This window comes from Mustela nigripes, chromosome 4 (assembly GCF_022355385.1).
Source record: "Mustela nigripes isolate SB6536 chromosome 4, MUSNIG.SB6536, whole genome shotgun sequence".
Lineage (NCBI taxonomy): Eukaryota > Metazoa > Chordata > Mammalia > Carnivora > Mustelidae > Mustela > Mustela nigripes.
In genome coordinates this window covers 65,898,251-65,919,237 of record NC_081560.1, presented here as the reverse complement: position 1 = coordinate 65,919,237, position 20,987 = coordinate 65,898,251, and the positions used below count along the sequence as shown (strand labels likewise).

General features: G+C 37.9%; 2 protein-coding genes across 2 annotated transcripts in view; one reads left to right on the top strand and one right to left on the bottom strand.

Annotated features, from left to right (window-relative positions):
* Positions 1 to 14,898: 14,898 nt before the first annotated feature.
* Positions 14,899 to 18,588, bottom strand: RPA3 (replication protein A3). The gene is made up of 4 exons (XM_059396797.1): positions 18,490 to 18,588; positions 17,091 to 17,165; positions 15,812 to 15,920; positions 14,899 to 15,257 (listed from the first exon to the last, which is right to left on the bottom strand). Exons 1-4 carry the CDS (start codon positions 18,586 to 18,588, stop codon positions 15,175 to 15,177), a joined length of 366 nt encoding a protein of 121 aa, XP_059252780.1. The 3' UTR covers positions 14,899 to 15,174.
* UMAD1 (UBAP1-MVB12-associated (UMA) domain containing 1) overlaps positions 18,542 to 20,987 on the top strand; it is a 217,526-nt gene continuing 215,080 nt past the window's right edge. The window contains exon 1 of the mRNA XM_059396796.1: positions 18,542 to 18,988. Within this exon, the coding sequence (XP_059252779.1) occupies positions 18,542 to 18,988 (447 nt within the window). The remainder of the gene's footprint in view (positions 18,989 to 20,987) is intronic.

The window sequence follows — 20,987 nt, the reverse complement described above, 5'->3', positions numbered from 1 at the left end:
AGGGGTACATATTATCTTTTCAAATTGGTGTTTTCATTTTCTTTGGTAAAGGCCCAGTAGTGGGATTACTAGATCATTCCATAATAATGTTTTTATTTTTTGAGGAGTCTTTTCTACAGTGGCTGCACCAGTTTGCATTCCCACAAACACCATACAAGGGTTTCTTTTTCTCCCCATCTTTGCTACCGCTTGTTATTCTGTATATTTGTGTGTGTTTGTGTGTATGTGTCTGTGTGTTTTACTTTAGCCATTCTTACAGATGTAAAGTGATGTTTTAATTTGCATTTGCCTGATGATTAGTGATAGCATCTTTTTTTTGTCTTTTTAAGATTATTTATTTATTTATTTGACAGAGATCACAAGTAGGCAGAGAGGCAGCCAGAGAGAGAGGAGGAAGCAGACTCCCTGCCAAGCAGAGTTAGATGCGGAACTTGATCCCATGACCCTGGGATCATGACCTGAGCTGAAGGCAGAGGCTTAACCCACTGAGCCACCCAGGCGCCCAGTGAGCATCTTTTGATGGCCATCCGTGTTTCATCTTTGGAAAGATGTCTATTCAAGTCTTAATGCCCATTTTTCATTGGTTTATTTGTGTTTTTTGGTGTTGGGTTATATAAGTTACTTATGTATTTTGGATATTAACTCCTTATCAGATACTGCCAATATCTCCCATTCAGTAGGCTGCATTTTTGTTTTGTTGATGGTTTTCTTTGTGGTACAATAGCTTTTTATTTTGGTGTGGTACAATAGCTTTTTATTTTGGTGTAGTCCCAGTAGTTTAATTTTGCTTTTGTTTCCCTTGCCAGAGGAGACCTATCTAGAAAAATGTTTCTGTGGCTGATGTCAAAGAGATTACTGCTTAATGTTTTCTTCTAAGAATTTTATGTCTCACATTTAGGTCTTTAATCCACTTTGAGTTTATGTTTGTGTATGGTATAAGAAAATGGTTCGGTTTAATTCTTTTCATGTAGCTGTCCAGTTTTCCCAGCACCATTTGTTGAAGAAACTGTCTTTTTTCTTTTGCATATTCTTTTTTTCAAGATTTTATTTATGTATTTGTCAGAGAGAGAGAGAGTGAGCACAAGCAGAGGGGGTGACGGAGGGAGAAGCAGCCTCCCTGTTAAGCAAGGAGCCCACTATGGGACTCACTCCCAGGACCCTGGGATCATGACCTGAGCAGAAGGCAGATGCTTAACTGACAGCCACCAGGCATCCCTATTGTATATTCTTACCTCCTTTGTTGTAGATTAATTGACCATAAAACATCGGTTTATTTCTGGATTCTCTATTTTGTTCCATTGATCTATGTGTCTGTTTTTGTTCCAGTACCATACTATTTTGATTACTGTAGCTTTAAAGTAAACAGTGAAATCTGGGATTGTGATACCTCCAGCTTTGTTCTTTTTCAAGACTGCGTTGGCTATTTGGGGTCCTTTGGCTATTTGTCTTTTGTTTTTCCATACACATTTTAGTATCATTTATTCTAGTTCTGTGAAAAATGTTGGTTTTGATAGGGATATTTTGATAGGATTACATTAAGTCTGTGGATTACTTTAAGTAGTATGGACATTTTAACAATATTAGTTCTTCCAACCCATGAATATAGAATATTGTTCCATTTGTTGTGTCATCTTCAATGTCTTTCATCAGTGTTCTGAATTTATCTGTTAGGTCCATCTGGTCTTAATGTGTCATTCAAACCCTTTTTTCCTTATTGATTTTCTGTCTGGATGGTCTATCTCTTGATGTAAATGAGACGTTAAAGTCCCTACTATTACTGTATTACTATTAACTTCTTCCTTTATTATCTGTTGATAGTTGCTTTATGTGCTTGGGTTCTCACATGTTGCATGCATAAATATTTACAATTGTTATAGCCTTTTGTTGGATTGTTCTTGTTTTTTTGTAGTGTCCTTCTTTGTCTCATTACAGTCTTTGTTTTAAAGTCCATTTTGTCCAATATGAATTCCTATCCCAGCTTTCTTTTCACGGCCATCTGCATGGTAAATGTTTTTCTGTCCCTTCATTTTCATTCTGCATGTGTCTTTAAATCTGAAGTGAGCCTCTCTAGGCAGCACATAGATGGGCGGAGACCTTTGTTTTGGAAAGTGGGCAGAATATGGTTAAGAGGAAGCACTGCAGTGATATAAAAAAAAAAAAACAAACACAAAAAAACAAGCAGATAGAAACAAGAGTTCCACAAGGTGACCATTAACAGACTTACTTTAATATGTTAAAATTCTTCACTGACAAATAACTCTCTTAAGTGACTATGAGTGAACCGGTTAGGCCAAGCTGTGCCTGATCTGGTATGAGTGAACGGACCCACCCTTCTTTAAGACCCTTGACGCAAATTGCTTACCAATCACCTGCTTTCCTTCCAAACCCTTTCCAGCTTAGTATTCAAGGTATTAGCTACCAACTGGTCAACATTCCTCAGCTGGCCATTTTTCACTTCACCACTGATTTGGAATGTTACTCAAACTATTTAAAATCATAAATCTTAAAAAAAAAAATTAAGGGGCTGAGCCACCTGAGTGGCTCAGTCCATTAAGTGTTCAACTCTTGATTTCAGTTCAGGTCTTGCTCTCAGGGTAATGAGTTCATGCCCCTCATCAAGCCCCACGCTGGGCATGGAGTGTATTTAAAAATATATATACATTACTCTTTCTTAAAATCATGAAAGGTAGACTGGAAGAAAACTAAAGGGTCGTTCAGAGAGGTGCTCTAACTGTAATAAAGCTGGAACTAGATCTCAGATCTCTTGAGTGAAGTCTAGTGTTTTCCTGTAGACAGATGAAATGGACCAGATGAATTCTTCCTTCTTGGCACAATGTAATTATATGAACTTTCAGTGATTTTTTTTAAGCTAATTGTTATAAATATAATGCAGGCTAATGGTGAAAGAAAATCAAAAGTTAGAGCAAGTGTAATGTAGAAGTATTGATCTCGGACCTTTGCTGTATTACACCCATTATCTATGTGCTACTTTCCAAAGTTCCAACTTTTACTTCCCAGGAGAAACTGCTTTAAAGTTCATATACATACGTAGAAATGTGTTTTACATAGACTGCATCTCTGTATGTCAGTCTTTGTCTCTGTCTTTGCATGGATAAAATCTATATAAATTCTCTCTCAAGTTGCTTTTTTTTAACCTAAAAATATATCTTGCAGACTTTCATTAGCCCATATACACCTATTATTTTTCTTTAGCTGAGAGGTGTGTGATCAGATTCATATATCCTCCCTTTGATGGAAGTTTAGGTATTTCCATTTGTTATTTTTACAATGTCACCGTGAACATCCTTGCCAGTATATCTTGGGATATTGGTGAGTAAGCCTATCAGTCAGATAAACTATAGAAGGGGAATTGTTGAGCCAAAAGCTATATAGTTATTGATAGTTATTCCCAAATAGCCCTCGTATAAATATTTTCCTAGAAATCATTGGTATAAAAAATGCCTATTTTCCCCAACATCTTCAATTGCTGGCATTATAACATTTCTAACTATGACCATCTGGAAGGTGGAAATCTTAAAAATACTTTAATTTATGTATGTTCAGTTTGAGTGAGGTTAAGCATAGAATTTGTTTAACCATCCACTGTTTATAGTACACTGCCTATTCATTTTCATGCTCAAACTTAATTATGTTTACTTTTTAAATTTTTAAAAATAATTAATTAATTTGACCGAGACATAGCAAGAGAGGGAACACAAGCAGGGAGAGTGGGAGAGGGAGAAGCAGGCCCTCTGCTGAATAGGGAGCCCGATGTGGGGCTGGGTCCCAGGACCCTGGGATCATGACCGGAGCCAAAGGTAGACAGACACCCAACGACTGAGCCACCCAGGTGGCTCAATTATGTTTACTTTTGAAAAAGAAATTTTGGAAAGCCCTCAAGTGGATATAATTCTCTCCTTATTCATCTTTTCTTCTAAAACATCAAAATTACCTTTGAAGCATTTCTCCATTTTTAGGATTTTAATGTTTTTCTTCCACATTGATCAGCCCCTTATGCCCCTTCACCCAAAGGAGAAAAATAATAACCTTCTTTTTCCTTTTATCTTCCTTCAATTGGGACAGTTCCAGCATTGATCACATTAAAACAGTTGTTTCAGGGACGCCTGGGTGGCTCAGTCAGTTAAGTGTCTGCCTTTGGCTCAGGTCATGATCCCAGGGTCCTGGGATTGAGCCCCACATTGGGCTCCCTGCTCAGCAGGAAGCCTGCTTCTCAATCTCTTTGTCTCTCTGACAAATAAATAAAATCCTAGAAAAAAACGAAGCAGTTGTTTCAGCCTTTGTCAAGGATGCATTATGTAACAATAGAGATCATATTTTGAAGTAAAAAAGAGATAGTGATTTTGACTAACAACCAGTAGCTATGCAACATTACTCAAATTAGGAAATCCCTCCCAGCTTTGAGAGGCGGTAGAGGCTTACATATTAACTAAAGGGCAAACATAGCTCATAAGAAACCTTCTTCTTCTTCTTCTTTTTTTTTTTTTGATTTTATTTATTTGACAGACAGAGATCACAAGTTCACAGAGATCACAAGTTTGCAGAGAGGTAGGCAGAGAGAGGGGGAAGCAGGCTTCCCGCAGAGCAGAAAGCCCAATGTGGGGCTTGATCCCAGGACTCTAGGATCATGACCTGAGCTGAAGGCAGAGGCCTTAACCCACTGAGCCACCCCGGTGCCCCTATAAGAAACCTTCAAAAATAGTATCTATTGTCATTACTGCAAAGAACTTTGTAGGATGTAATATATTTTGTATAATTTACGTAGTTCAAAATAAGCAATATATACAGAGTATTTTTCCAGGTGTAAGTGTTTGGTTGCCGTTGGGGTGAGGAGGACTAATATTACTGCTCAAAGTCTTTGATTGTGTTGTTTCAGAGATGATTTTTGTTGTAAGGTTGCTTAGCATATTGTACTCCCTCATCTCGTTGCCGCCTAGCGTGGGTTCTTAGTATTCATCTTCTGTCTCAGTGGTTTCCACTATAGATGAAGTCATGTGTTTAGGGATAGCAGAATGTCTTATTCCCTGTTTTGAGGGAATACTCTTAGGCCAAAATGACCAAACTTGGCTGATTTGTTTCGAACAAAACCTATTAGAAATTTTACCTCCTGTTTACCTGAAGGCTACTATTCAGGAACAAATCTCATGTGAAGACTTTCATTAAACTTTTGAATAGGGAATTTATCCACATGGGTCAGATGGTTTATGTCACCCTCATCCATATCTTTGAGTTTCCCTCATACTATTCCTACCATTGTGGAGTTAGAAATACATCAGAGAGGTAGATAATTCTACCATTGTGGAGTTAGAAATACATCAGAGAGGTAGCACACTCAAGGTCTTCTCATTATCAGTGATTCTTGGTGAAGTTGTAGGGTTCTGGGAGGGAGGGCATTTCAGAATCCTAACTGAGAATCTTAAGCCATAAAATTTTAATATTTATCAGAGGAAGACTTAAAAAGACTTATAAAAGGAATAAACTGCCATAAATGGAATAAAATGGTTCTGGGGTTATTTCTTGTAATCTCTATTGAAGTAATCATCCGTGTGTGTGGCAACCTCCCTAGAGGTTACTTACATCAAAGTGTATCCTGAAGTAGTTTATATTTGTTACCTGTCCACTTCTTACCAAAATGCATGGGTGAAAACTAACAGTAATACTTGCATCTGACTGAATCTGGTAGAAATGACCCTTTTCCAGATTGTAACATACTGACTAAAATGATAACCTATTGTCATACATTGTATACTGTTATACAATATCATTGTGCAATGTATATTATATGTTGCAACATGCCAAGCCCTAGGAGTAAAACTTATTTGCATGTCTGCATTTTTACGAATATTATGGAAATGAATAAGATCGTTTCTTAGTAACAAGCCTTCATAAACACTTAAATATGTATATGTAACTTTTCTCATCAGCAATTTAAGAAGTTTTCCCTTAAACAAAGCAATCTGTCTTTTTATTTCTCATGAAATCGTTTTTCTATTTTAGCACACATTCGTTTTTCATTTTGAAGTCTGTAATCTTCATTATATAACCTGCAAGCTATATGAATGACGTAATCTACTCTCCCCTCTTGGGAAGGGGGGATGTTTTCCTGGGCCACCATGTAATTTGCTTTGCAACAATTATTGCTGTTTGTAACCAGATATAGTGATCACAGGACACATGCAGCTAGATTTAGAATCTGTTGAAAACAGGGAAGGCAGTATGACTATTTCTAAATGTCATTGACTTCATAATTTTAACTCATAAAAATTTTTAAAGTTCAAATGCATCAATCCAAATCATTCATTTCTGAAATGTACTTTAGATAAATCCCTCAGTGTTCTGATTTTGCAAATGGCTGTCTTATTTTATTTCCCAAATCCCTGCAGTTTCCTAGCCTCACTTCCAGTGAGATAATTTATCAGACGACTTATGTCTAGGTCCTATTTTTAAAACTATAGAAGCCAAATGTCATGTATTCCAGGAAGTTTAGGGAGTTATAAGTAATGCATATGGTGTCGTGTAATCCTTTCCAGGCTTTTGATTAAGAAATCGTCAATGTATATGTAAGTGGTGTCTTTTACCAGTTGCAGATGAATTTTACAAATGTTTCTTTGGCCTTTTTTTTTTCTCTTTCCTTTTTTCCCTTTTCCTTTACGTGCTGAAAGAATCAGCTGTGAATCAGATTAAACAGGAAGCATTTCTTTTTGTTTAAGCTTCCTTAGGTATAGGTTTTGAGTCATATGTACTGACAATGTATAGTCTCTGTATTGCTTAAAATGTCATTAAATTTGTATCTCAAAGAATTTTAAGTTATAAGATAAAAGCTAACGGGAGAAAAGCAACATAGAACATACTTTATTCATCTTGGAATGTTATTTTTAAGTTTTCCTAAGAAGGGCTAAAGCAGGGTATTAGTACCAGTTTTAGCAGATTAATGTTCCTGTGATAAATGATAGTAATCAATTTTCTGACTGTCCCATTCTACCTCCCCTAGTAACTCAAGTCCACATTTGGAAAAGTCACATCGTATAAATTTATGATGAGAAAACAGGGAAAGGATAGAAGCCTTTGCAGCTGTCTTAAATTCTTTTTTTAGAAATAAGTGGGATAGAAATAAATGTATCTCATCCTGAGTTGTTCTTGTGACTTAATCATACTACTGAGAGTGAAGGAAATTGCTCAGTGGGTCAATTCCTTTAGGTCCTAGGTTCCAAAAGAAAAAGAAGACTACAAGTTCCCCTGGTTTGGAAGCAATGATTTCTAATGCTTAGCTCCTCCCTTGGTCCGCAGTATGTTCATCTGGAAAACATTTAGTCATTTCTGAGGAGATTCCAAAATGAGGCAGCCCTAGTCTACTGTCTGCCTCTCATAAAAGGTCAAATACATGACTAAGGCATAACATGTCTGAGCCATAGGAAATAAAGAACGGACTCGGTGGAACCCTGGTCACTTTTATAAGAATAACTTCTCTCTTAAAGATGTATTCTGTCATCAAGCCCAATGTTTGCCCAATGCTTAGAGCTTCTCAAAAGCTACAGAAAAATATTAAGATTTTTTTCACGGATTTTGGTTTTCTTAATGGTTTTGCTAAGTTTATTTGCTACAATTTGGCTTTAAATGGTCATATGTATTAAGTGGAGTTGAGTTAATGAAAGTAAATGTTAAGGTTTAAGTAATAGTTCATTCCTAAATATCTAAGCTAAAAATATTAAAGGACGTAGCATTTAAAACAGTAATTACTCAATAGAAAAATTTCTCCTTGCTGATTAGCTTTTAAGATTTAAAGTAACAAGGTAGCAAGATCTTTCAACGAAACCATTCATTTAAATCTATTATTAAATAAACTGTCATAGCATTTTATGGTGAGAGATTCTTAGCCAAAATAGTTGACTTATTTTCCTGGGTAGTATTTCAAACTCTTGAGAAAAATGAATAGTCTTTTTAAAACAGAGGCTAATTAAGTCATGATGTCGTTTGTGGTGTTGCCAGAGCTGTTACACTTGCCATTCATATATTCTCCTTTCTTTCAACTTACGGCACTCACTGAGAACTATCTCAAATTTTCTCACCTTCACATCTTAGATAATGCATTATATGAAATCCACAGAGATTGTTGTTCTATAACTCCCCACCTACAGAAATAATCATATTGAAAATTTTTTTTTTCATATGTGAAAGCCACTATATTTCAGTCCAGATCTTTTTTTAAAAAAAAATTAGGAAATGCTACAGAACATAGTGCTCACTTTCTGACATTTTGTGTTATGTAAAGAAGAAACAGTGGCATGCTAATGACAAATTTAATCTTTACAGTCAAGATGAATATATTACAGTGTAAATTGTTCATAATCTACACCTCCGGTCTTAACAGCCATCTCAAACCCTATGCTCTACGTCAAATGGGGTCATTAAGAACCTAAGTGTCTTACCTCAAACCAACATCCCAATTAAAAAGTAACTTAAAGCATATGCTTTATTATTACTCTAGATATAACATCATCTTCTTAAGAAGGATAACCTGTGGTGTCAGATTATTTTCTTTCAGCAACAGATCAGAATCAAATTCCATGTGAATTATATAAGGGAGGAAACCAAATTGTAGTTTCACCAAGTAGAATCTACAGAATTTGGTTGTTCATGATCATTGATTTCTTTGAAATTCTTAGACCAGTTAAATATTAAACAGCTCTGACCCAGACACCCTTGGAGATTATGCAAAAATGCTTCAGATTGAAATTTCAAAGTATAGGGACATTATTTATATGTATCTCTAGCCCAGGACTTGACACAAAATGTTTATTGAGTATTAATACATATTAAATGAATACCTTAAAAGACAACCTCAGAATTCTACGAATTTAGTGATTATACTAGTTTATCACTCAAACCATTTAACTCACCCTATGAAGAGTTGCTTTTAGAGTTGTTTTAATTTTGCCTTTTTCAGATGAGGAAAAAAGATCATTTGGAGAATATCTGTAAAATTACTACTAAAGACAAACATTTTGTAGTTTGTCATCCTTCACATTAGATTCTGTGTGATATTGCTTTTAGAATTTAATATTAGAGAAAAGTTTGATTATCATAAAGACTTGAAGGCTATGAAAATTATATGGCCTATTGTTCCTTTTTCTAGGTTCCCTGGACACCTGGAGTTAAATTTAACATCTACTTGTATTTCCTATTGAGTGCTTTTGTAGTTGTTATGTCCTTTTTTGAAATGTTTCCCTTTTTGTTTTGTAGTCTAAATCTTTTTAGAAATAAGTGTGATGGGGGCTCCTGGGTGGCTCAGTGGGTTAAAGCCTTTGCCTTCGGCTTGGGTCATGATCCCAGGGTCCTGGAATGGAGCCCCGCATCGGGCTCTCTGCTCAGCGGGGTGCCTGCTTCCTCCTCTCTCTCTGCCTGCCTTTCTGCCTACTTGTGATCTCTGTCTGTCAAATAAATAAATAAAATCTTAAAAAAAAAAAAGAAAAGAAAAATAAAAGAAATAAGTGTGATGTATGTTTGTAATGTCAATGTTTTATCCTTTAAAAAAAAAAAAAATTGAGAGAGAGGGAGCTCACGGGGCTCCACCACACAACCCAGAGATCAAGACCCGAGCAGAAACCAAGAGTTGAGCGCTCAACTGACCGAGCCACCCAGGGGCCCCTCAATATTTTATCCTTAATCCTTATCTTCACTTGTTCATTGAACTTTGAACACTCTGAGACTCTTCTGGCTTGCCTTTCATGTTACTCTCTCAGTGAGTAAATACTTGAGTGCTTACTAAGTGTCAGGCATCGTTGGGGTCCTTCTCCTGACTCAGTCATTCTCCTGCTGCTGTTGCATAGTGCCCAGTTCCCTTGTGTCATTAGTTACATGGTTTTCTTACTTTGTATGCTGTCCTTTGATTTAGGAACAGTCCCTTACCTGAAACTCTTGGGGCCAGATGTGCTTCAGAATTCAGAATGTGGGGATTTTAGAAAAACTCATAGGATGCATCTGCCATAGATGTTATGTAACATCCTTTTCAGAGGGCAGCACCCTCTAATCAAACACACTAGTATTTCTGCAGTGAAGCTTATGAGTATATACAGTAAGTGAGATAAAGACTACAAGAAGCTTCATTACAATTCTTACTGGTTTTGTTGCCAAATGAGTTTTGTACCAAATTTAGGGAAAAGCTGTTGGGTTTCAAACCATTTTAGATTTTGAAATCACAAATAAGGGATGGGAAGATCTCTTAAACTCTACTTTAAATATTTTAGGCAGGTTGTCTCTTAAATCTGCCTGATCCTACATTTCCAAATACCTTCTGGACATCTTCACTGAAAGGGCCTATATCAGCTATTTAAATTTTTATTGGAGTGAACTTTTTGCTTCCTTGCCAACTGACCTTATTCTTGCCTCTTACTCTTTTCAGTTCCTAGCTTCATCACTGAGTCCTGTGGAATCCATTATAATATATTCTGAACCTCTTGCCTCCTGTTCTTTGTCACCACCTATTACGATTTAGGTTTTCATTAGCTCTCTCCTTGGCCTCCTTGCTTCTCAAACCAGGCTGGATGGACTAATTTATTCATATGCTGCATTAGGCATTGAGAGATACCAGTAAGGTGGGTTTTTTAGCTACAGGTTTTTCACTATAAACACCTCTCCTTAGTGGAGAAGACTAGTTAGAGGACTGGTTAAATAAGCACTTGGCACAATGGATATTTTACAACCATTAAAAAGGAAGAGATAGTTCTATATGTCAATTGCCAAGACATATTAAAGGAGAAATACATGTTGCAGAATAGTATAGTTGAGGTCCCGTAGATATTTATATAGTCAAAGTTCTAGAAAGTTACTTACAAATCCATAGCAGTGTCTTTGGAGAGACACTGAAGCTCTACTTTTTGATTTTTGAAGTGTTTAACTCTATAAGCAGTAGTCGCCCCTTATCTACTTCGTTTTCTATAGTTTGTCACCTATGGGCCAGAAGCAGATGATTCTCCTTTTCATATATCCTCAGGTCAATAGTAGCTCAAGGCTGTATCACAATGCCTACGTTATTCACCTCCTTTCATCTCACCACATAGGCATTTTATCATCTCACCTCATCACAAGAAGGGTGAGTACAGTACAGTAAGATATTTTGAGAGAGAACACATTCATGTAACTTTCATTACAGTGTATGGTTATAATTGTTCTAATTTATTATTAGTTATTGCTAAACTCTTACCAAGCCTACTTTATAAATTAAACTTTATCATAGGTAGGTGTGTATGTATGTATAGGAAAAAACAGTATACTTAGGGTTTGGTACTATCTGAGGCATCTCCACTGGAGGTCTTGGAACCTAGTCCCCATGGATAAGGCGGGGGGAGGGGGTTCTGTATATGTGTGTGTGTGTGTGTGTGTGTGTATACATATAAAATATGTATTTATACTATATAAACTAATCAAATGTAATTTATATAGACAATGTTTATTTGAAAATTAAAAAGGTTATGAGCAAGTGTGATAAGAGGTATAAAGAAAGGAATATAACATAAAGTAACGAATTCTGCTTGCCTGTTCGGGAAGCTTAGAGAATGTTTTCCTTTCCAAACATTCCAGTCAGAGCAAAAGCAAGTTCAGTGGCACCCAGAACTTAGAGGGTCTAGTGTGTTCCAGTAACAGCAGATCAGTACTGGATGGATAATAGTTTCAAGGGGGAAAGAAGGATTTGGTCTGAGGTGAGATGTGGTCAGACTGTGAAGGGTAACTACTAACTGGAAATGTGGACCTCATATAGTCAGTGGGGAACCTGAGGAGGTTCATTTTTTTAATACCTTTATAAATGTGGAGAAATTTTAGATTTACAGAAAAGTTGTGAGATGATAGAGTTCTTTTGTATCTCCTCCCCCAGAGTGTGTGTCCCTTTATGGTCCCTTACATTATCATGGTACGTTTGTCAAAACTAAGAAACCAACCTTGGTATATTACTGTTAACGCTAGCCTTTACTCAGATTTAATCCGTTTTCCTTTGTCTTTTTCTGTTCCAGGACCCAATCCAGGCTTAGTCTTCTCTGCTCTGTGAGTTTCTTTTCTTGTTTTTCATGATATTGACAGTTTAGAGGAGTGCTGTTTTTAGAATGTTCTTCAATTTGGGTCTGGTATTTTCTCATGATTAGTTGGTAGTAAGTGTTTGTGAAAAAATACCAGAATGGTGAAGTACCTTTCTTATCATATTAAAGGGCACATGATCTCTGCCTGTTGTCACTGCTGATGTTAACCTTGATCGCTTCTTTAAGGTAGCATTGGCCAGATTTCCCCACTGTCACCTTCCCGGAAGTTTTCCACTGCCCAAATTCATCTTTTTTGTTAAGTTTATAGTGTGATGGTTAGAACTGATGTTAAATGCAGCTGTATTGGCTAGGAAAACCAGGAGCCTAGAAACTGGAAGGCCATTTACAGTTAAGACTGTTGTAATAGTTCAAGTGAGAGATGACAACTGAACCTGCAGATGCAGTGCAACAAAAAGGACTGGAGATACTCAAGCTTTTCTGGGCAATGGGATGGCTTATGGTAGCTTTAAAAGAAAAAGACCAAATCAGAACCACAATGAGGTACCACTTCACACCTAAGTGGGATGGCATAATCCAAAAGTCGTATTATAATAAGTGTTGGTGAGGATGTGGAGAAATTAGAATCCTTAAACACTGCTGCTAGGAATGTAAGATGGTACAGCCACTTCGAAAACGTTTGGCAGTGCCTCAAAAACTTAAGCATATTTACCATTTGGTGCAGCAGTTCCACTTACAGGTATATATCCAAGAGAAATAAAAAATATGTACACACAAAAACTTACACATGAATGCTCATAATAGCATAATTCATTGTATCCAAATGGTGGAAACCACCCAAATTTCCAAATGATGAATGGATAAAAAATGATATATCCATACAGTGGAATATTTGGCCATAAAAATGTTGATGAAGCACTGATTTTTGCTATAAATAGATGAACCTTGAAAACATGCTAAGTGAAAGAAGTCAGTCACAAAAGATCACATATAATTCTATTTCTCCAAAATGTCCAGAATAGGCAAATCTGTAGACAGAAGGTAAGTGGTTTCTTGTGGTTAGGGGGTGGTTGTGGCGGTGGAGGGATTAGGCCATGAAAGGTAAAAAGTACAGGGTTTCTTTTCGGGGTGATGAATATGTTCTAAAATTGATTATAGAGATGGTATACAACTCTGAATACCTAAAAGCCACTGAATTGTACAGTTGAAATACATTAATCATATACGTGAATTTATCCTGATTAAATATTACCAAATCAGGGAACACATGAGAGTTTGTACACATTCAAGCTATACTTGCTGAAACTAAAGTGCTGGTAGGATATCCAGGAACAGATGTTGAGCAGCTCAGAAGTGAGGCTGGGACTGGAAATATGGCACCATAAATAATTAGTAGAAATGACTCACTTGATGGAAAGTAAGATATCCTATTCATTGAGTGCAATTTATTAAACACAGTAGTTCAAGGTAAGGTTTTAAGGACACCTTAAACATTTTCATAGCACAGAGTCGTCAGAGGTTAACACAAGTGAGGACAGACTCTTCCTCTGGCATTCAAGACAAGTTATTGAGACTGGCTGCTGTTCCTCCTAAACCTAAATTTCAGCTATAACGGTCTTTACTTCCCATGTTTTACTTTAACGTGGCTATGGCAATGTTCCTTAAGTAATTTGGAGACTATTTTGGGATAAAAGTTGAAATTGAAGATACTATCAATTTCAAATTTTGTACATCCAACACGGGGCTTGAACTTATAGCCCCAAGATCAAGAGTTGCATGCTCTAGCAACTGAACCAGCCAAGTGTCCATAAAATAAATATCTTTGGTAAAATTTATAATCTAAATTTAGAATTAGTTAATTTCCTAACTGAAGAAATTAAGTCAAGCCATAAAAGCTGACTGGCCATATAAGTTACCAATTATTCTGCTTTACTCTCTATTTTATAATTGCCACATCCCAACCTGGCCCATCCCCAGTGTTACTTAGTGGTATGAAGTACAAATAAACAGGAATTTCATACTAAGAATGACAGTTGAAAGGAAGAAAAAAGATCAAATGATTTCGTCAACTGTTCTAATGATTAGATATCCCTTATTTGGCATTAGTAAATGTGGTTTCAAAATCCTGAGAAAGAGGTACTGTGATAATTTTATATGTCAACTTAGCTAAGGGAAACCCAGATAGCCAGTAAAACATTATTTCTTGCTGTGTCTGTGAGGGCATTTCCAGAAGAGATTAGTATCTGAATCAGGAGGCCCTTACCAAATAGGTGGGTATCATCCAATATGTTCATAGCCCAAATAGAACAAAAAATGTGGAGGAAGAGCAAATTTGCTCTGCCAGATCTGGGATGTCCACCTCCTCCAGTCCTGACACTGGAGCTCCTGGTTCTTGGGCCTTCAGATTCTGGGATTTAAATCAGTGGCCTCCCACTATTCAGGTTTTCAACCTTGGACTGCAAGTTACATCAACTCCCCTGATTCTCAGACCTTGGGACTCCTTGGCTTTCATTACCACATAAGTCAATTCCTGTAACAAAATCTCATATATATAGTTGTGATATATATGGTTCTTTTGGTTCTGATTCTCTGGAGAATTCTATATAGGTTCTCACAAATTATAAAAGATAAAGGATTCTGTTTGCTCTTTTAATAAATTAAAATCACTTTTTTTCAGTGTCAAGGAAATAATTAACATAATGTAGTTTATGAGGTAGCAAGTAAATTCTTCACACATGTGGCCCAGGATTTCATTTGGTAGGTTTAAGTTCTGTCTGACCTTACACTATGAAAATTCCAAGTTTGTGTTTGAATACATGACTAAAAGAATAAGAATGAAATGATCAACAGTATGTCTGTTTCAGTTTTTATTAATAAAACACAAAACTAAACTCAAGGCAACTGCTTTGTTCTAATATCTGGTCTGACCGTACACTGGAGAAGTGATTCTTTATGAGGAATTAACTTGCAGTATATAGACAGGTTACATCAAAAGTGGGTTACTGCAATATCTAATAAGGTTAGGTAAATGAAATTAAAAAGAGAACAAATTAAATATTAAAACTCACAGAAATATTCCCCTCAACTATCAGGGGGCTTCCTGTAACAGTCTTCAATGTGTTTATCAAGATCAATCATATTGCACCACCCCCAAAGGAAAAAACTGAGGGAACTCATGAGTAATTTTCACAGCTTCATTGTAAAGTCCAAGATCTGAAAAAAAAAAAAAAAAAAAAAAAATCAAACATTTAATCTATAATGGAAAGATGTAGCATCATTTATTATCTAAAAGCTTTCTACCTCTTTCTCTTTTATAGAGATCAACTTATTTTCACAATCTATCTTCTAAAATAGATAGGGATCATCACAGCTATTTACCTGTGGCTCTAAAAAATAAAAGACATGGGCAATAGGCAACTATTCATTTTGATATCCATTGTACAGGCAAATTCTTGCCTGGTTTTAGGTGTTAGGCATTATTTGATGCTTTTGATACATATGATAAAACAAAAAAATCTATTAACATTATTTCTGTTTGCCAAGTTTTAAGTTTCTCTTCCCATAAATACTCTTTAATTAGTTTCCTGCATATACAAGCATTACTTAAAAGGGGGCCAAAATGTTCTCCCATTTTCCTTTGGGATCAGAAAATTCTATAGTAACTGAAAAATGGCAGGACTGAGATTCAAGACCAAGACATCTCAAGTTAAGAAAACTGTTTTCCTCCTAATTACATGAAAGTACTTAATACAGAATGCTTTATTTACCAAAAGGATGGTTATCTTCTTTAAACTGGACATATGATGCACACATAATGGTTGCCTTTGCTGTTACTTTTCCAACTACTTCCACAATTCCAGAGATTTCTTCATCAAGCTAACACAAAGGACAAATTGTCAAATTGGTGTTGTCATATTTCTAGTTGGTAACTTGGAAAATTGTTACAGTTTACTAATCTTTCATGTAACAAAATCAGCTTAAAATTTACCAATGCAAAAACTGAACTGTAAGTTGTTAAAAATGTTTGAGTACTTAATGTCAGCATGTCAAGTCCTATTACCTTTAGCAGTACCTTCAGGTCCAAAGATCCAGTTAAATGTTTAAGTTGAAGACAAAATCACTTAAGGATAATGAGGATGTCTAGGATTTCTACAAGGAGTAATTTATTTAAAAAGACCCATTGAAAGGAACTTTCTATTTTCTTATCTTGTGCAGTGTATTCTGTATATATTACCCAAACAACACATGGATTTATCTTCATTTAAATAAAAAATTTTTGGAGTACAATAAATGTAAAAACAAGTGATAACTAAAAGTACACTTAAACAAAAACAAAACAGAATTTTTAAAATGTCAAGCTCTTGAAAGAAAAAATGACTTAAAAGGTTTTTTTTTAAATGTGATTTTTTTGGTCTTTTATAGGAATAGGAAATGTTACCCAGTTAAGGGATGTTTTAAAAAATCATGGAGCCCAAGGGGCGCCTGGGTGGCTTAGTCATTAAGCGGCTGTCTTCAGCTCAGGTCATGACCCCAGAGCCCTGGGATCAAGTCCCACATCTCCCTCTCTCACTTCCCCTGCTTGTATTCCCCCTCTCACTGTGTCTCTCTCTGTCAAATAAATAAATAAAATCTTAAAAAAAAAAAAAAATCAGAGAGCCTAAAGAATCATTGGTTAGAAATGTAAAGGGATATATAATGTAAGAAGAGGACAAAAGTTTAATTTTTCGAGCAGGTAAGTTTTATGAGGTGGTCCTTTATATCACTCCAAGAATCAGAAACATCAGCAAGATGAATTAACTACAAGAGTCTTAGAATTAGGGATGCCTGGGTGGCTCAGTTGGTTAAGCAGCTGCCTTCCGCTCAGGTCATGATCCCAGCGTTCTGGGATCGAGTCCCACATCGGGCTCCTTGCTCAGCAGGGAGCCTGCTTCTCCCTCTGCCTCTGCCTGCCTGTGCTCTCTTTCTTGCTCTCCCTCTCTCTGACAAATAAATAAAATCTTAAAAGAAAAAAAAAAAAAGAGTCTTAGAATTAATACTTGAACATACGGGCTCCATCAACTCAATAGTTCCATTTTTTCCTTCTCCATCTGAAAGAATAAACATTTTTCCAGTGGGATGAATCTAAAAAAGAAACACAGGATTAAAAAAACCAAAAACATAAACAAAACAAACTTTAAAATCTCATTAAAATAAAAATATTGTACGTTTGAAAATGAGATTGACCCAAAAATACTTAGTCAATGCACACAAAGCAATTTGTTTTTGAACAATTTGGTTCAGATTATAATCTTGTGTTAACCGCAACTGGTCAAACACCACCTAGTTAAAGTTGAATTTCAGATAAACAGTACTTTTTAGTACAAATATGTCCTGTATTTTTATTTAGTAATCTGGCAGCCCTGCCCTAACAACAAATTAAAGGGGGTTCATAATGTCTAAAAGTGAGATCTACTAGCACTCATGATTTAAATAGTAGGTATTCCACCAGAGAGTCTGTTTTAAAAATTAAGTTTGATGGGGACACACCTGTGTGGCTCAGTGCTAGAGGGTACCACTCTTGACCTCAGGGTTGTGAGTTTGAGCCCTACCTTGGGGGTAGAGAGTTTTTTAAAAAAAAAAATGAATAATAAGCATGATGTAGTTAACAGAACTGGTTGCCAGAAGATTTGGGCTCTACTACTGATCTGTAAAGACTGCATTCAGGTCTGGATGAAAGTCAGCTTTGCTACTTGCTGTGGCCTTGAGCAGTTAACCAGACTCCACTCCTACCCAGTTTGCCTACTCTGAAGTCAAGTACAACCTATTGAACGAAGAGGGCGAGTGGCTGAAATGAACTACTAAAGCTTTACAATAGTTTTTGTTTTTTTCCCCCTCAGCTTTCCCGGTTCACTGACTCCGAAACTTTGGGGCTGCTTCTCATCAGTAGGATGCAGACGCTGCACTCTTAACACTAGGATGAGAACACAGACTGCTATGGAATCTGGAAGGGACAACTGAAGAATGTTTATGACGAAGTGACCAACAAGAAAGCTAAGTTTGAGAAAAGAAAATTCCATTAGAAAGAAACTAGAAAACCAGAGCAGTTGCCAAGTCTGGCTAAGCGAAAAAATCAGGAGGTAAATGTGTGAGTCAGGTCTACAATTTTCTTTGTAAATACATAAAGAAACCAGAAGAAACCAGAGGGGAGGACGTTAGAATTTAGAACCGAGCGAATTTGAAAACGTCACGATTCCGCGCCATAAAAGTGGCGCCAAAATGGGCTGCAGGGGCTAAAAAGTGCGCGGAACGTCCATGCGTGTAAAACGAAGCATTTGGGAGCGCAGTGTTGCTCTAAGGCCTGTCCTCCTCCACCCCACCTTTCCACCCTGAGGCTACGGCCCTGGCGGTCACGGGGTCCCTCCACCCGGCTCCAAAGCAGGGGGCCCAGGGCAGCCACGGCGCGCACCTTTTCCAGCCTTCCTACGAAGCAGACCGGCCGGTCGATGAACTGAGCTAGCATGCTGGCGTTGACGCGCGACCTGGGCAACTCCATGACCTCCACCATGGTCGCGGTGAGACACCCGCGGCCGGCAGGAAACAGACGACCGAAATTCTGCGTCCCACGGCGTCTATGGGGCAGAAGATGCCGGCACCAATCAGCGAAGACCCGCTCTCTCACTCCACCAATCAAAAGCTCGGAAATCTCGATCGAAATCGCGCAGTCCCAGAAATGGACAGAGCAGGGAGGGCTGCTTCCGGAAGTGGGGATCGGCTGCTTAGTGACGCATGGCGTCCCGGAAGTTGCCCACGTCCTCCGCAGAGTGAGCAAGGGAGGCGGGGCTTGGATCGGGCGGGGCGGTGGCTGCCTCCAGCGACCTCCGGGCCTCCCCGCCCGACTGGATCCCGGAAGCAGGGTGTTGGGCACCTGTGCTGTAGCGGCGAGGGACTGCGGCGCGAGCCTCAAGGTACCCCTTCTCGCGGGAGGCGCCGCAGCCTTACTGTTTCCCTTTCTCCCCATCGACGGATGCGGAAGAAAGAGGCGGGACTCGGTTCTTGCCCTGTCGCGGCATTATCGGTGCTGCGCACCCGCGGTTGGAGTTTCCCCACCCACCGGCTTCTCGGTTCTGCGTGGCAAGCGCGGGATTTGTGTTGCAGTCGAGGTGTCGGGTGTTTTTGACACTCGCCGTCCTGGAGACGGGAAGTGGGGTCGCCAATGATCTTTCATTGCCCTTGTCAGGCTCCTGCCGCTAGGTGACGGAGGGTCGGTGATTTAACCGCTCTACCTGCGTCACTTACTGTTCTGTTTTCACACCTGTTAGAAGGGTTGATCCGATGATCTCTACGACCCTTTCTAGCCCTCACAACCTGGCCAGGCTAACGAGGTGGGAGTTCTCTCACCTCCTCCGTGTTAGCGACGAATTGAAGCTTTGGGGAATGGGTAGGGGGAAGGATCACTGAGCTAGGTGAGGGACGAATTTAAGTAGCTGTTAGATCCTGAGCAGGGGCGCTTCTCCCTGAGACTTACTTTGCCTTTCAAAAAACGAGGGGGTTCGATGACATGAATGTTTTGTAAGATCCCAGCAGAGTTTTGCCCATGTGATTCACGGACTCGTCTTAACTTCCCAGAACTTTCCCTCATTGCTCCCCGCACCCCGGGACGAGGGAGGCATGGAAGACCACCTGTTTCAAGGGAGATTTAGGCTGGGGGCGTGGAGTTTTGAATCGGTCGGGGCTCAGTGGTTGTGCATTTGGGGACTTCGTCTGCTGGGACTGGTACTGACTTGCCAGGGATATTATGGAATGAGCGGTCATAGAAATACCTGCCAACTACTGCAGAAATTGGAAAAACCACTTTTTATTTGGAAACTGCGTCCGTGAATTTGCCTAAAGCCCCAGAGTTGTCACCGTTCAAATTCGGGTTTTAGCTCGAGTGTCCCAGTTTTATCTCATAGTTGCCTTAAGCGAAGATGATTCTTTTTGACGCTTCAGGCTGCAATTTAAGATAGAAATCTGATGTTCCATAATTAAATGATAGCCTCCCTCAGTGTTATTTAACTGAATATATTTGTCTTTTAATATCGCTGTCACGAAAACAAATTTAGAGGATTTAATTAGCAGATGAAGAGTGCATGTTGTTTGGCGTATACAAGAATGGTTGTACTGGTGCAAGTCAATAAAGTCTATATTTTTGCGCAAAACGTTGACGTTTTTTGCACTTCAGGGTTGCTTTGGAAGACAAGTTGATGTGCATTATAAAGGGTAGGGTGCATGAATATCTTTAACCTCGGCCTTTAAAGTATCAGGTATCAGATGCTAATGTCATTATTTTATTATATTTTTAAAACTACTTTTACATACCAGTGGCCTTTAAAAAAAAACCGTAAAGATGAACAAGATAGTTTAAAACAGCGTTTTGGATATTTTTTGTGTCATTTAAAATGTATTATGTAATACATAGTCAAGAGAGAAGAGTATATAGAGCTAATATGTATTATTTCTAGAGAAATTAAATGAACTCGCAAGGGCCTCACATTCAGTTTAAGAAATGGAATTTAGCCAGTTAGTAGTTTGCACTAACTCAGTTAATCTTCCTCTCTGGAGGAGCCACAAATAAACACTATCATGACATTTTTGTTAAGCACTCTAAGCTTTTCTATATAGTCTAATCACACATGGAGGCATTCTTAAATGGTATGTTTAATTGTGCTGGTTTTGGCCGTTGTATAAACGGAATCATACCATATATATCCTCTGACTTTTGCTTTTGCTTTTGAGATTAATCCATGTTGGCATATGTGGGTGGAGTTCTTTCTTTTCACTCTGCTGTTTTGCTGAGTTATTGACTAACATTTAAATTGTTTACTGTTCTTTCGTACTGCAAACACGGATGCTGTGAATGTTCTTGTACCTGTTAGTTGGTGCAGTTGTGCAAAGGGATATCAGTAGAATTGCTGGAACATAGGT

Bases quoted from the DNA above. Each gene is read 5' to 3' on its own strand.
- RPA3 (XM_059396797.1), bottom strand. From the start codon at position 18,588: ATGGTGGAGGTCATGGAGTTGCCCAGGTCGCGCGTCAACGCCAGCATG. The intron at 17,166-18,489 runs GTGCGCGCCGTG...TTTCTTTTTTAG, and splicing joins TCGTAGGAAGGCTGGAAAAG to ATTCATCCCACTGGAAAAAT. The intron at 15,258-15,811 runs GTAAATAAAGCA...TTTTTTTTTCAG, and splicing joins AGAAGATAACCATCCTTTTG to ATCTTGGACTTTACAATGAA.